At 38.6% G+C, this 17605-nt stretch overlaps 1 protein-coding gene across 2 annotated transcripts in view; it reads right to left on the bottom strand.

Annotated features, from left to right (window-relative positions):
• The window catches only part of MEIS1 (Meis homeobox 1), a 132106-nt gene that overhangs the window by 42920 nt on the left and 71581 nt on the right, over positions 1–17605 (bottom strand). For both annotated transcript variants that reach the window (XM_090281409.1, XM_090281408.1), the window contains exon 8: positions 15968–16113. In XM_090281409.1, coding sequence (XP_090137535.1) covers positions 15968–16113 — 146 coding nt within the window. The remainder of the gene's footprint in view (positions 1–15967; positions 16114–17605) is intronic.

The following is a 17605-nucleotide window of genomic DNA, read 5'->3' as shown; positions in this document are numbered from 1 at the left end:
AGCCTTTAAAAATAGGAGAACAATAGGCATCGCCCCCATTCTGTTTTGACCTCCTCCTTTTCTCTCCCAGCACTCCCTGGATCCACGACTCCATATACACACGTCTCTAATTTCACTGGAGGTAACCCCAAAGTCGTGTGCTTTCACCCCAGCAATCCCCTTTCTAACTATTGGCCATACAGCTCACATGGATGTCTCACCAGCATCAGAGCCACAGCTTAGCCCAACTTGAACACCTCACCTTTCCCCCAGACCAGTTCCTCCTTCTGACTTCCCGTGTTCCGTGAAAGAGCCTGTTGATACCACCACTCCCTAACTGCCCAACATGAAATAGGGAAGTCATCTCTGATGCTCTTCTTTGCCAAATGTCCACTCACGAGTGGTCACGAAAACAGCATCTGAGTCAGATGGGCTTAAGTTTAAATCCAGCCCTTGCTTCTCACTGTGCTTCCTCAGGCAAGTAGTTTGATCTCTGTGAAACTTGGCTTTCTCATCAGGAAAATAGGAGACAGACAGGACCTCCCTTAGATGGTCATTGTGGGAACTCAATGAGATAAAGCATGAAAGTGCTTAGCCAAGACCCACCCAAGTGGAGACAGAGCGCAGCGGTCTGGCCCAGCAGGAGGACTTCACTCACTGACATTATTTAGAATTGTGGGTGCGATTTTATTATTCCTTGTAAATTCTCTACATTCATTGCACCGAGGATAGACCTCAGCCTGCCATTGGCTCTCAGCATAGTGTGTGACCACACATCTCAGCTTAAATGTTTCTCTGCGTGAGGTGCCAGATCTGCCTCCCAAATATCTCCCGCCTACATCTTACACTCTCACAACTGCAACCTTCTTACCTGACCTGTTCTAATTGTCTCCTACCTGTTCTCCTCACTCATGTTCTTCCTACAAACTGCACCATCAGTTAGAGCAGTGCCCAGAAAGCTCTGCAATGTGCCTTCCTTGCACATAGTAGGCACTCAAAAAACATTTGAACTTAATTGAAAAAAAGAAAAAACTTTAATGGCCCAGTTTCTGTTGTCATGCAGAGATAAGGGTAGATGTGGCCTATAGTTCAGCCATCATTGTCGGTGGGGAAAGTAACAAGCCCGTTTGTGAAAGTTGCTTTTTCCTGCTGTGTGGTGGGATTAGGACATCGTGTCAGGAGAGCCGTTCCAGCCACTGCCGCATAAACCAAACAATTTAAGGCGTTTCTAGATAAGGGCCCAGCATTCATCCTGCTGCCAGCGTAATCCCCTCACTCTTGCTGCAATGTAGGGGTCAGAGTCACAGAGAGCTCTAGGGGCAGCATGGCACCCATGCAGGGACCCCATAGCTCTGGTGCTGCCATAGAGCAGCCATGACCACTTTAAATAAGTGTGAGAAAGGCGTGGCTCTGATGAGGCCATGCAGACTTCAGACTCAGTTCTCATCAGATCCCACCAACTGTGTGCGCAAGGCAGCGTCCAGTGCAATGACAAACCGTGGTTGTCAGTGTTGAGGCATGGAGGTGGTAAGATCCAGCAGGCTGAAAAAATTAGGGCTCTGAAGTTCTTTTGTCAGCCTCTACCTTATTGGTATACTCAGATCTCTCTGGTAGGTCTTCAGCCTTTTCTATCCCACCTCCTTTTTGTAAAATGTTCCATCTGTTAAATGGGGGGATAATTATTAATTGTAGGATCACATGCAGGCTAGCTCCTTAATAATTAATAAGCTTTGAACATGAAACAGGATATGTGTTAATAGCCTGATTTTTTAAAAAATCCAAATATATGTTATTTCATGCATGTGTCCTTGGCCTTTTTACCTTGGAAATTCACCCCACGATGGACTCAATCACTCTCTTGAACAATGAAGTGATGGATGTTGCTGAGTGCTCACAGTTTCTGGTCCAGTACGAACACTTTTAGGGAGTGAGTCCAGAGTGCCTGTCATCTGGGTAATTGATGATGTTTTCACTTCAAGGTGTGGGCCTGAGACCCACAGGGCTCAAAGGGGGAAGTAAATGAATTGACGACTACATCTCTTACCCACTGCTCCTGATCCACATAAACTCATTACTGCCAAATGTACTTCAGTATTAACAAGAGGGGGTGTCAAATATACTTTTTTGAAAACTGTTAAAGTGATGCCTTCAGTTTTACTTTACATTAGCAAATTCAACACTTGGTTTGTCATTACAATTCCTTGTGAAAATCTGGTCTTTGCTCAATTCACAATGAATTACAAATGCCTGCACCAAAAACAAAGAATAATCCACAGTGCCATCAGATGTATGCCTCTCTTCCTAATTTTGATTTCTAGGTCCCATGGCTTCCATAAGATAAAGCATGCTGGGACACACACATACTGTATTTCAAATGGAGATTTTATGTAAGCTTATTTTTATAGTGATTCTGAGAGTAGCTGCTCTGCTTTTTATCTATGCAAACTGGAAATAAAGTAGGCACCCTGCCAGCTCCCTGACAGCAGGCCAGGCCCGGGCTGCCATGGGTGACTCGCACAATGACATCTAAGTGGTCCAGAAAAGAACCCTGACTAATGGCTTTTGGATTCCTTATGACCTTTGATCCTTGATGACTTAGACAAAAATAAATGATCTAATTTCAAGAAACTACATCCAGCATGTGAACTCTAATGAGTGAGAGAATTTACCTGCTAAGCAATGATTAATAGGTACATGCCACTTACAATAATTCCTTAGATCTTAGCCAAACTAGAGAGAAAATACTTTTCAGATGCGCACTGTTTAAAACAAATTCATCTTCCAGGGTACTGTGAAACTTGAGAGTGTCCACGGCAGATAAAGTACCCGAGGCAGCGGAAATACAAAAGGATTTCCTGGAGCAGACCTCAAGTTGGCGGGTAGTACTGGGAACAAAAGCATTTCTCCCTCAAATATATGTATCGTTTCTGTACTTAGTGATTTGTTACTTTCTTGCTGACAAAGGCTGTCATATCTGGAGGGCTGGAGCGGGGATTTGGAGGCCAGCACCACCACTGCCCACGCTGCCCTCCCCCCATGAGGGCTTCCACCACCAGAGCTCTGAAGCTCGCTGGGGGTGAAGAAAAAGATGCTGCAACGCTCGACCTGCAGAATTGACTTTTCTCCCACCCCGAACACACAAATGCATTGTCAACAAAGCCCAAAAGAAAAAGTCTGTACATCTGCAGAGCTCTTGGTCTACCAGAAGCTTTCTGGGTATTCGAGAGACCCAATGAAAACTCTGAGATTCATTTAGGGCAGCGACACTACCCCGCATCATTCTATGATGGTGGATACAATGTCATACATGTGTCCAAATCCATAGAATGTGCACCACGAAGACTTCGGGTGATAATGATGTGTTAATGTAGGTTCATCAATTGTAAGGAATGTACCACTCTGGTGGAGGACATTCATAATAGGGGGGGGCATGAGCAGATGGGGGATGAAGGTATATGGAAAATCTCTGTACCTTCTCCTCAGTTCTGCGTGAACCTAAAGCTGCTCTAAAAAATAATGTCTATCATTTAAAAACTCTTTGATATTCAAAAGAAAGTCCTTGTCCACTGAAAAAGAACTAAAAGTTGGCCGAGAGGGGAAAAACAGCACTTTACCCAATCGACAGGGTAAAAGTAATGCATTAAGTTTCAAAATCAGAGAAGAAAGTCAAAACATAAAAATCAAAGATGGAGAGAAGCAATCAACTTCCCATTTAAAACCTGTCAGCTTGTGTGTGTGCCTTAGATTCTTACTACGCAAAGTGTGGTCTATGGCCCAGCAACATCATCATCACCTGGGAGCTTGCTTGAAATGCAGAATCTCAGGACCCACCCCTCTGAACTGACTCTTCACTAAAGAAAAAAAAAAAAAAAAATCCCTAGATAATCTGAGTGCACACTAATGTTTAAGAGGCACTGTTTTAGAAGGAATGAAAGAATCTTAAATTCTGTAGTAATTTTCATTTTTAGATGGTACAATTTCATTATTTAAAGTTACTGTTTACATTTCAGTTAAATCTCCAAGTGAGTACTTTGCTAAATCTCATGATACAGATTCAGAGGAATGTTGTGACTATTAATATTATGTTGCATAAAAATTAAAATCAAGAAAATATCTTCTATTAAGAAGCTAAACAATCATTCCACTTCTCTCTATCACATCAACCTAGCAATGTTTCCAGTGACTTCATGTATCACAATATCCCCATTACATCCTGATTTTTAAAACCTGAAGGCAGGCTGGACCACAACTACTTTGTCATGAGTAAAGAAGTAAGTAATTACTGTCTAAGTTTACTTGGCATAAGAAAGTAAACATGACACTTTAAGCCAGCCTAACTCTTTTTGTGACAAAGGGCACCTTCTCCCCAAATTACCAGGATAATGACTTCAACCCTCCATTTTATTTGGGTTATGAAAATCAGCTTGGGTCCCTGAAGCCAGTACTCAAGTTCATTTTGCCTTGTTTCTCTTTTCGTCTTCCTGTGTCCAGCAGTTAACAGACCAATACTATGATCATATTTACATCACTTCTCTTGAAGTTGGTATTGGGAGAGATAGATGGGAAAACAGATAATGCTGAGGTGGATCAAAGGCCAGCCTTCTCTTTCTCAGAAGTTCATACCTACCACTCAGACATGAGAACAGTCCGAAAATACCACATGCTGTGACAGCGAACCTATGTGACATGTTATGCATGTCAGTTCTATGTAAAATATAGCATCTGTAGCCCTGAAGATTACCTGAATTATAATATCACATTTGAATGGTAGTTTACAGATTTCTTTCCAAAGGCTCTGAGCATCCTCCCCTTAATTGAATCTAATTTTGGTTTCCAACATAGAGTGTTATTGAGCATATTCACTTCACGATACATGGAAGCTCAATATACATCATCTTCACCTTCCCACTACAGCCTTTTGAAGATGTATCTGTATGGGAACATTCAAAACTGATTTATGGTGCTATTGCAACAACTAAGCTACTAATCTTCCAGAATAAATGCAACACATAAGAACAACCTAACTGAAACATATGAAATCCACATATACTTAAAAAATATTAGTCTGTAATTTAATATAGCAGAATGTTTCTAAGCCTGTATAACCTTGCATGCAGAAGCAGTTTTTCAAGCATTAATACTTAAATGGGTCACAGACACCACATCTGTCATTCTGTCCTGAAGTCTATGAGGCAAAACCAAGACTATGCTGGCCTATTGATTTTTCTAACATTTGCTTTAATTTACTTAACCATTGAGAAATCCATCAGTACATAAAGGACAACTGTCCATTACTGCCTCATTTGCAGACATTCCTTTCCCTCGTTTTTGGTAAATATTTCCCTTAAATTGCTACGTGTTTACAGTGTAAAAACGAATTAGGAAAGTGCTCACACCTGTTTCTGTTCGGTAACTGCTGCACTGAGGTATATGTAATGTGCTTAAAGATAGAATAAATATCTAGACATTATTACATCTGTGTGCAAAGGGTGGTAAATTAGATCCTAATTACATTAACAGGGATTCTGCCTCCCAGCTTAAATTTTACATGAGCACTCTGCAAAAATCCAAAAGCTCTGCTGTGGTTTCTTTATGAGCTGGTGATTACAGCTACTTCCTATGCGGTCACTAAATATTCTGTTTACAAATAAATGAAGAAGCTTTGAGCCAACTTGCCAGGGTAATAATCTATTTTTTCTCCCCCTCCCTTTTCCCAACAAACCCTCACCACATATGCATGGCAACAATCAGGAGCCCCGGCTTCATCTAATTACTCCATCACATAATTTCACAAATTGCCTTGTCACTGGGGAGCCTAGTGCAAAACATGCTCACAGTGGGATTTCAGGCTGCAGCTTTCATTTACTACTCATTCCTTGTTAAATTAAACACGAGAACACCAGTTGTGTGAAAGAAGTGAAAAAGAATGCCTGCAAAAGAGCCAGACAAGTATATACCCTATTTACCATTTCACCAAATACGCTGTTGGCAACAGGCATCTCGAACAGAAGGATCTCCTTGGCTGGTCTGCCCTTATTTCGATGAAGCTGCTGCAATAGACCATAATCAAAAGGCCACGGACAAATGGGCTTCTTCTCCTGAAAGTAAGCTTCATCATATATCAACAGGAAGCATGGGCACCTAGTAAAACATCTGATACTCTCGAACCCTGGATTCTTTACCCTTCCTGTGCTATGAATGCCTGGCCATGATCCTCACATGAGAACAGGGATTTGTATGAGATAAATGATGCTAAGCCCTTTGAAGGTATAAACAGTATACCATCTTTCCATTCTGGCTGGAAAGAAGGAGCCAGATTCCACTAATCTTTAAAAGTTCTCAAACGGAAAGATCATCAATCAAGTTCATACAGTATTAGACGATTTCCTTTTTAAGTATTAATGCCTTGCATGTTTCTGAAACACATCAAGATAAATGTTCACCCATCTCACTACGGATGTGGGTGGGAGGAAAAGAGTGTAGGGTGGGTGACATTACTAGAGGGCGTGAACCTGAGGTTACAGCCCTGGAAGCTGATATTTTTGTATCAACAGCTAAACACTGTCCCTGATAATTAAAGGTATTTCTTTGTAGCTCAGGAGCCAGCAGGGTCAGGTACCATTTTACATCACAAACCAGTCCTTTATGCATGTAGATCTGCCAGCATTATCTGCACAGGGAGAAGAAGACATTAGCAGCAGCTGTCTCTCTGCTTTTACACTGAAAATTCTATTCATACAGACAGGTGGAGTAATTTAAAAGCCAATGTGGTGCAATTTTGATGTGACTAATGTCACTGCCTACTAAAATGCCACCATTACCACTGTTTATGGAAACATTACTAAAATTACATTTTATTCATAAGAATTTTAGGATTCTGGTTATTACTAGCTTTAAAATGATCAGACCTCGGTGTCATACCCCAGAGCAGTGGCTTAACTCTCCGGGGTTTAGCAGCCTTCTTTGCGGAGAAACGACAGTTGGATTGTAGTTTCAAGAGTAATCGTGGCTGCATAAGCAGTTTCTTCTATCTCCATAAAGCAAATTAAAGACATAGCTCTTTGGCATCCTGGACACGTGACAGGCATAGAATCTTCAAGGAGCTCAAGTCTCTGTTAGAAGGTTTAGGTAGGATTTGTGTGAGGAAGGATTCCTCACCCCCAAACTACTATCAGACATTGTTAGTAACAGACAGGGGTAGAGATTTACATATTTCCATAAGAAAGAGTGAATAGTCAATGTTGAAAATCTGAAATTCTAACACTGCATAATTATAACAATTGCACAAAATATCAATAGCTGTAGCTATACCTTTGTTTATGGGCAGATAGAAAGAACCTAGATAGGAAAGGACCATCCTTGACACTCAGTTGACAATAACCATCAGATTGCATTATGAAGTTTTTTGCCAAACCCTCTGGTTCACATTTTTATGTTAAAAATATACAAATTAGTTAATTCATGGAATGAGACCATAATTATACTTTTGAACTCCCACAATGCAATTTGATTTGCTCTATGTTTGAAAGGCAACTTGGTGGAAAGCACATGGAAATTCAAGTCAGAAGATCTTGGTTCCAGCTCAGCCAGTTCCTAGCTTTTGAACTTGAAAAAATATCATTAACTTCTCTAAACTTCATTCATGTCATCCTGCCTACCTTACAAGACTGTCTTAAGAATCAAGGGTTATATGAAAATATTAAACTACAAAGGACCACAGAGACACACAATTTTATTTAGCCTTTTGATCATTTTTTTTCAACTCTTAAGAAGACAGAATTATCCAATGTCAAAAAAGTCAAGCAATTAATAGATAATTTTTTTTAAAACACGATAAAATTAAGATTATGTAGGCAGGCGATAATTTCATTCTTTTCTTAAAAATAAAATCAGGTCATTTTTGTAGAGTTTTTCCTCCAAGAAGTTTGTAAATTGACTTTTCTTTAAATAATAAATAGAAATTATTCCTAAACTTCTATTATAAACTGCAACAGCAATTATCTCCACTCACTAATCTTTCTTAAGATGAGTGTCCCTGTTAACAGACTACACCTCCTGGCCTCTGGATGTCCTAAGAACTTCTCAGGACATTGAATTATCAGAGATCACTTGTGTCATGAGAGAGCACCAGGGCTCTGCAGGGATGCCAGCAACGAAGTTGGTGTGAATACTAACAAAAACAATCACAGAATATTACACACTGAAAAGCAAAGACACCCAAAAGCTGTCATATACATTGTGTATATGTGGAAAGAGATAATACCAGGAGGACATTAAAATACAAGTAGTTAAGTCAGACCAAGGTCTCCATTTTAGAATATTTTGAATAACATATTTAAAAACCAAGCAATTTGTATCTCATTTAAATATTAACAAATGCAGGGTGTTTGTATTTGTAACAGTAAGTTAGCTGAGGTCTATTTTTCCTTTATAGTGCTCAAGATAGAGCAATACACCTTGTATTTTGCAAGGGCAAGAAAAGACAAGGCCTGGAAAGTCTTTGAAATGTTAGAGAATTGCCTGGCATAACTCCTTCAGCTACTCCTTTACTCTTGGAAGTTCTCTATAGGACCACCAAGACCAGGGGCCTTCTCTGAGTTCCTGAGGGCTCACTCCTGCTCTCAACACACTGAAGTGAGTACTGAGCCCATTGAAGCAAGCCAACTTTATCAGGCTCAGGACTCTGCAATGTAGGGGCAAGCAGTAGGAAAACACCAGCACCTGTGTGAGTAGAAGTCATGTTGATATGACTTCACACAATCGCTATCATTACTAAATGAAATGATTTAATAAAATAATTTTTGCTACCCCATTGCATGCAGTATAGCACAGGTAAGCTTGGGCCATGCCCAAGAGGGTTTTGTGACCCAAGCAACAGATCATTGCAGTATGGTCTCCACTCTTTGGTTACCCTCTGGGATGGGCTTACATCAACAGAAGCAGAAAATTAGGACCCTAAACATAGAAGTAAAATGGATCCATTTTCCCCACTAGGATTGGTACAGACAGTAGAGGTTCAGAGAGAGTTGTCCCAAAATATCCAAGTACGTAGAGACATAGGTAACACACACAGTCAGGCTCACAATTTCATAAGAAAGACTGAGATGTAATGAGGATGTTTTCAGTTAACACAAAGTCTCCTGAATTCTATGACATATAGATTTACTTCTACCAGCAAAACAACAAACAATCAAACCAAAACACTGGAATCCTTTCAAAAACGAAACCATCTGATTCTCTCCCCATCAAACCTTCATACTTGAAAGCAAAGTACCTTCACAAGAAATCTTAACCATTGAGAAAGTGAAAAGCCAAGCCTATGTTACAGTAGTCCTTCTCTGTATTGCGGTTCACTTATCGCAGCCTCACTGTATCGTGGGATTTTAAAAAATATTATATTTAATTATTTATTGCGGATTTTTCGCTATATCACGGGACTTTGCGGTACTGTATACATATGTTGTTAAAGTTACATCAGTTTAAGAGTGTAGAATATGTTTAAGAACATAAGTAGTGTTTATAAAAGTGTGGAAAATGTTAATAAGGGAGTGGGAAAGGTTAATAAGGGACTGAGAATGGTTTGTGTGTGGGAATGGTTTCTAAAACCTTAAAATATATATAAATACTAAAATAAATGTAAGGTTCCTATTTCGCGGATTTTCACCTATCGCGGGAGGGTGGGGGTGGAGGGATAGTCTAGAACATAATACCCGTGATAAGTGAGGGAATACTGTATATCACAGTCCTAAGGGTCGGACTGAGCTAGTGTAAGAAATACATTCACACATATCTATGTGATGCTCTGGTTTTAATCTGAAAGATAAATTGAGGAGGAGCAGTTACATAGTCAATGACTGAGTTTGATATTTTATCTTCAAAAATACATCATCACTAAGAGAAATCAGAGGAAAACATGATATTGATATGTGCTTTGAAGTATAAATGGCTGGCTAGTGTTCAAAGAGGTATGTGCATCAGCAACCAGCAACTTAATAAATTGTGCTTATGTGGGCACTTTTGTTTTGAACCTAATTCTTAATTTAATCAGCCCAATTAAGAGGATATCAGAAAACCAAACTATAGTGTATTTTTGACTTAGCCTTGGAAACCGAAGGAAAATTTTAAATAATTTGACAGATTGCCAGCCAGACTCTGCACAAGTTCCTTACAGAAGGCACCAATCATCACTGAAATGAACAAACCATTTGACTGAGCACAAAAATTTCAATCACACCCCAAAAAGAACAGAGCCCCAATCAGCGCTCGTTTGATTGTGAGTTCTAGGTACCTGGATAAATGGGCAATTTTAAAGTTGGACATTTGTTTTTATTTTTGATTGTTTTCTTTTCCCCCATGCCTCCTCATCAACTGACTATAATTACCACAGGTCAGAGGTGCATAACTAGATGGGGAAGAAAGGCTGGGACAAGGGGAAGGAGGTGTGTGGAAGGCTGGGAGAGAGCTCTGCCAGGTCACTAATGGCCTCTGGGGCAACAACTTGGAGAACAGGCTGATGCTTCGCCTTTGATCTTCTAATTCACAATGATCATTAGTATTAACTCCGATTCTTCTGGGTGAAGAATTCCAGCTGTAGCCTTTTCAGTTTACCTGACCTAAGAAAATTCATCACCCATCCCATTAGGATTTCAATAACCAGCTAAGAAAAAGAAAAAGGCAGTTGTCCCAGAATCTCAAAACAACCACTTCATTATTAAAACAGAGTTTAGGTGATGTATATCACAAAAGAATTAGGACATTCCACTATTACCCCCAAGTAATTAAATAAGCTATTCTATTTTCTTCCTGAGACACATGATTTCCAAGGGTAAAAAGAAAAAAAAATGTCAGGGTTCCTATCTAATCAAAGTTGAAATAAGCTATCTCCTACGGAGCTGAGATCCTTTAAAATTAAAATACAAGGATTTATCATCCAAGCCTGGTTTACTTTCAGCAAAGCCTAGCTCTGACCCATCATCATTACTAAAGACTGTGAAGGTCATTGGCAACTCCATGCAAGGGTAAAAGTAATAACTACGAAGATATTCTTCATACAGATTTAAGAGAGCTCATTTTTTACATGGTACATGGACATCTGGAAGGAAAAAATATCTCACTCAATACTAGTTTTCAAATCTCTTAATGTAATAATATATCTGCAGATAACATGTAGTTAAGGAGGAGTCAAAGTTAGCTGCTATCTCCACCAACCACCTTCTTTGTTTCAGGCATATATATGAGCATGAAGACAGTTTAGGACAAGGTTAAAAGTAATACTTTGTACTACCCCAACTGACATTGCAGACAAGAGTTCAAGAATATACTCTTCCTGTCCACTACCTTCTTAGGACTAATGGTAGCTGAAGCATGCTAGCTAGTAAAACACAATAAAAAGACTCATTGTTAAAACTGGCAAAATATGGAGGTGAGGAACAGACAAAAATAGAAATGGGAGGAGAGGCGCAAATTCCTTCTACTACCCATCTACATGCCTAACTATCTAATACCTTTTGACTTGAATTAGCAGAATGGGTTATCTGGATACCAATTAGGAGTACCCTTTCATTGTAATAATAACTCATAATAATCAGAGAGCAATTCTTCCAAAATTGCAAGCAGAGATATGACACTAAGATGTCTCCAACAGATCTTGTCACCAAAAGCAAAACCAATGAAACAACATCTGTCTCTTCTAGAGCGTTCGATTCCCAATTCAATTCCATTTACTCCATCCTTAGAGTGGCAGCCCCGCAGGGCACTTTTCATCTAATAGTGTTTCTATGGAAACGCCATTCTCAAACTGGAAGATCTACAACCCTTCACTTTGGCTTTATCCACATTGAGAGGAAAGTCTCATAAATAAGAAATTGAGACATAAATTTGGCCACAGACAAAAAAAAAATTTTTTTCCAGGTTAGTTCACAAATAGAAGTGAACAAAACAAAACCAGATAGCAAAATATTTGTATCTGACTTAGAAATAAAGTTTGTCTCTACAGTAGCCAATGGGATTCTTAAGATTCATGAAAGGATAGGGAACCCAAGAAAATGTGAATGAAAATCAATTCACCTTCAGGATCACCTCCCCTACTGGTCAATGCCAACCAGATGTATCATCCCTTGAATGGCTTCTTCACCTGAATCTGCAGGGATGCATTTTAACAACCTCCACTCCTAATTTTCAGCATTCCTGGGTCACACAGTAGCTCCATGGAAGAAACTGTCATGGCATTAAATAAGAACCATATTAACTGCTTCTTTATCTAGATTACATTTAAAATTACAATATGTTAGGGTAGGAAAAAGACCCTTGGTTTTTACCTTAGACATTGTATTTATTCCTTCTCATTTTCACTAGCATATGTCTTTGTAACACCATGTAGCAAAATAACTGCTAATATGCAAAACACATCTATCTTAAACATTAAGACAAAGGAAGCTATATTTACAGTTGGAATAATGCCCTTAAGAAAGAAAAAGAAACCTTGATGTGACATATACCCCCACACTGATTGTCACTCTGTAGCAACTCATATGCCAATATTAAGTAATTTTTAATTGTTTGTGATAATTTGTCTTCAGGCAAATGTAAGCATTTCAATTAATAAATGCTTTTATTTTCTTTCTAATTCTCTCTTATAATCTAAATGTCAGTCATTCTTTTCAATTCCAGGGAATAATTTCTTTTAAGAGACCTTCCCTAGTTATCAAAACTGGCAAATGTTCAGCTAAGTAGTCTAAGCTGAAAATTTACATCAGTGAAATTTCCTTTTTACCCCATATCGCCAGAGTTTAAAATCTGTTTCCCTTTTCTTTCATTGTTTTCACTATGCACAAGTTTGTCCACTTGAGCTTGCTAGAGACGGTGAGTCCAAGAATGAAGCTTTAGTTCTCTCTCTGGAGTAGTAAAATGTGCTACTGATTAAATCTACCTGTGGATAACTACAGAATGACATATTTTTCTTATGCAGCTGAGGTGCAAATCCAGAAAGGTTTTTTTATTCAGGGCCTGTTCTATAGCTCTAACACACAAATGCTTGAAAGCCTTTTCAGAGGCAGGTTTTTTTTTAACTGAATGAGCCCAATTAAAAGATTGACCCATTTATTTGAAAAAGAAAAAAAAATAGCAATTTCCTTTTAAAGAAGTGTGTGAGGTTTTATAATATGTCTTTGGTATTTAATACATTAGTTTTTACAATGTGCTAATAAATTGTTATTGCAATTGTTTTAATTAGCCAGAGTTTCCATTGCTTTTTTTTTTAATCTAGCAAGATTTAAGAAAGAATTTTCTAGATAAGTTTAATTAATCATAGAGCAAGAATGTGTTATATTTAAAATTTGTACACAGTCTTCCAAATGAATTGCGCATCCCTGGAGACCTCTCAGAACTTGAAGTAAAGTTGTTGAAGGGTTAGTACTGAGATGTCAGTAGTTACTTACATTTGGACAAATCACAACAAAACTTTCTTTAAAACTCTATAGGTTTTTTCACAGAACTGATTATAACCAGCTCCTGATTATAAATATTACCTAAGCAGTGCGTGCATTCCTTCAGAAAGTATAACAATATACAAAGAGTGTTCCTTGGAACTGGAGATCTATTTGCTCTTGCAATTAGAGAAAAGAGAAGGGAATCTTTCTCATTGGGGAAAGGAGGGAGAAAATGTAAATATACCTCCTAACTTTGCTTTTTAGATGACATTATGAGGGCATTTTCTTTTTAAAGACCATTATCATTATTAATATTTTTGTCCGAGCAGATGGCAGTAGAATGGGACAGGAGGGTGTGGAACTATCCAACAAACCTCGAGGCAACATCTGTGAACATTTGCAGACATGGACAAATGGGTTCCCCCTTCCAGGGCAATGACAGAAGCCAGCACAGACCCCAAAACTGAAGGAAGTCACACAGTTCATGAATAATTTCTATTATAATGACCCCAATAACATAGACCACTAAAAACATTGCAATGCAAGTAAAATCATGCTGGGTATTAAAAAGATCTTCGTTTTGGTTTTTCAAGAAGGTAATATAGCTGTCTGCGAGGTTCTTCACAAGAATATAACCTAGGAAACCAGGAAACCCGATGGATGCATAAAAGAACTTGCTTCTCTCTCCTGATTTTTATCTGAACCAGTATTTGATTATATTTTATTCAGGGGTAACTCAGCTGCAAATAAAGCCAAAGCCCCTTTGCAGAGTGAAATATAGGTTGACGAGATCTATTCTTCTGTTGTTGTTAATACGGGAAATAGAAACATTCTGGCTGTGACTTCAGGGTCGACCTGATTTGGTCCCCTTCCTGCACTCAGCCTCCAGATCAGGTTAGGTGGTTAGCGCTGGTGATGAAATATCAGCATGGTTGCATCAGCACTATTGACCAACTATGGCTTCTTAGCTCCTGCTGATTTTAAATGCCCCTAGACCCTAGTCCTGGCTCTCCCATTCAGTTCCATAATCCTCAGTAGCAAAGGTGCACAAGGCAGATCGCAAACTATCTGTGTATAGCAACAAGTGTCAGATAAGTAATGACACCTGAATCAGGTTTTAGGTAAACCTAAAATGATGTAAAATCAGCTAAACAATCTAAATCTTTACATAACTACCAACATTAACCAACCCCTAAAGCTGATTCCAACATTGTCAGCATTATCTAGTAACTGTTTGGAATCATCATGGGAAGAAATGAAGGGTGGAAACCAGTTTTTTAGTTCCTCCAGCTGCTCTCAGTTTTGATTTTACTCCTGGATGCTGGAAATGTTGGATTAATTTATACCCACGAGTGTTATTAGAGGCACAGCCTCTTCCAGAGGAGCAGAACCAGTGCGGCCTTCAACACCCCCTGTTTGTCCCCCTGTATCACAGCAGGTCACCGAGGACCACGGCTTTGAAGGTAGACAGGGGTGTAAGGATCAACAGGTCAGGACACATTTGTGACAATGCAGAATTCACTTTGATACTTCAGAAAAATAAACTATGGTAAAAATAGTAACATAAAAGCCAAGACATTGTTTTAAAAGCCAAGATTCTGACTATTTGTTCATTTTAGGCTAGGCTATGCTACCACCTGTCTGAAGTCATCCCTTGGCCCACAGATTAAAAGTTTCTTGATCAACAATTTTGCTGATTTTAAAAATATTATTTTACTCACAAATTTTCACTTTATCTTATTCCTTAGATGTCATTAAATCAGTATGCCCTTACAAAAATATCCACCACAATATTATGATTATAAATATTTTGGACATGAAATTCATTCAGAACAATAACCAAACAAAACAAATCCCTCAGTGGCAGAAAGCCCCAAATATCCAGTTTCTCACATCTCAGGAGAATTCCTGCAGTGAAAACAGCAATACTCACACAGACAATATAAACTGTTACTCTGCTTGATAAGTCACAGGGGACTACGCAGGAAGAGCTGACTCTATATTGCTGTTTTCCTTTACAGTTCTAAATGTGGGGACAACTTTCACTGTGCAGCTCTGACTCACATGAACATTTTGGAATGGCAGCCAGTGCGTTCAAACCACTTAAAAGCAAATTATGTGAGCATCCTGCCATTGCAACAAGATTGAAATTTTTGCAGACCATTCATTACAAAGGTCCATGAAAGCATCAGAAGAAATTAAGTCCTTCTCTCTGGGGTTTGTCTTACTTGCTTCTTAGTGAAAGCTGGTTCTAAGTACTTAAGAGGCACACTGAGAAAAGCAACATCATTAACATACATACTTAAAATCACAAGTGCACATGAACTCCTAAACCTTAGAACTTATGAAAGTTAACAGCATTGCAACAGCGAACTTCAAATCAAACTCCTCATTGGGGTTACGTATCTAAGAAATAAGTGTTGACACTTTTGTAAAAACTGTGGGAACACAGTGATAAATGAAATATTCCAGGTCAGAGGGATCACTTTTCTCCCATTTTTTTTTCTATCAAAACTGTTTGTCCATATTTAGTTTACATATGTCATTTAGAATCCACTTACTGTTAGATGCTGGAACAGCCACGCCCTCATGATATTTGTGGCTACTTTGGGAAAGATGCCACGCTTTTTGTGACGCTTTTTGTCCTTATCTGGATCATCATCGTCACCTGTGCTGGGGGAAGCTACACTGTTGTCCAAGCCATCACCTGCAAACATAGTGAATCAAATTTTGACTGATGCTACCTTGACATGCTTTATTCAAATAGAATGCCTTTGGATATAAACAAAACCAAAAGAGCAATATAAATGATTAATAGTTTATTTGGTACTTTTTCTTCTTCTTTTTTTCAAGACAAAGAGAAAGAACAAGGACTAGGCTCAAAAGTGGTCAGATCTAAGGAACTTCTTCCAAAGAACAGTGCAAAAGTCAAAGGAAAGAGAGGGAAATATCCAATCTCTCTAGTAGCTCTGTTGCCATGGTAATTATTCAGTGTGTATAGTTGAGACATGTTAAGTGTAACTCCTTTTGGGGAGTTAAATGTGGTGGCAGCCATTAGCAGAGTTGCGGTCCCTGCCTGGGTGTTCAAATTCCACATATAGTCGTTGATGTCAACTTGTGAGAAGATGCATTTAAGATATCAACTATTTCCACAAGTGATCTATCTCAAGACGGAATTAGGCCAAGGAAATGTAGGTAATCCATCATATAAGCAGTATAGACATAGGAATGCTTCAAATAGAATATAATTTGTCTTGTCATAGAAAGAGAGCATCAGGTTTAGTAAGGGGAAAACTTCCAAAACTGTTTTTTAATTAAAAAACAATTACTATTTCAATCAAATAAAGTGATGTTAAATTAACAGCCAACTGGAATTGTATTACCCTAATAATCCAGGCAATTTCTAAAATTTCTTCTACATTTAAATTTTTCTTATTGAAAAGTCACCTGCTTAGACATGCCTGTATATTGGATCCTATTTTTCCAGTTTTTATTGTTAGAACATTTAAGCTGTTTCTTTCAGAAGAGACTTTGACTTTGTGACACAATAAACTTTAAAATGTATTTATTTTACAACGATGTTATGTCTAATAACAACAACAAAAAAAAATTCAGCCCCTATAATCACACAGTCTAAAGTAAGTCATTAAGGTACAAATGAAAAGTAAGCACTTTGTGTTTTGGTGCAAAAGTCAAAGGAAAAACAACAGTGAACTAAACCCACTGCACTAAAATGTAGCTTAACTTCTATTAACACACTCCTCTACCTGGAGTCCCAGCTCTTAGTGGAAGCTACTAGCTTTTGTAAAGGGGCCGGTTGATCTGGACTCAGAAAGAGGAGCTTAGCAGCAAGGCTTAGCGATGAGGTCACAAATGTCCTAGAGAGCACATTCATTTGGTTATGTAAGTCACTGGAGAGCAGCCTGGATGGCCCAGAGAACTGGATGCTTTGGTTAAGTCAAATTTCCCAGGGACTGTATATTGTTTCATGAATTCCCATGTTTCTTATTGCTGTTAGTCTAAATATACTATATACAGAAAGAATACTCTACTTTAATTTCAGTTACTTCAGTCTAATCTACAGCAGTTATGTTACCATGAAGCAATTGTTTTTAACAACTCCCTCAGGAGACCCTCACCTGCCCCCAAAAAGGAAAATTGCCCCCAAACTGCCTTTACTTGTACTGAATTAAATTTGA

This window comes from Furipterus horrens, unplaced genomic scaffold, assembly GCF_987537825.1.
Source record: "Furipterus horrens unplaced genomic scaffold, mFurHor1.1.pri manual_scaffold_6, whole genome shotgun sequence".
Classification (NCBI taxonomy): Eukaryota; Metazoa; Chordata; class Mammalia; order Chiroptera; family Furipteridae; genus Furipterus; species Furipterus horrens.
The sequence above is the reverse complement of the archived record's forward strand: the minus strand, read 5'-3'. Positions and strand labels throughout refer to the sequence as shown.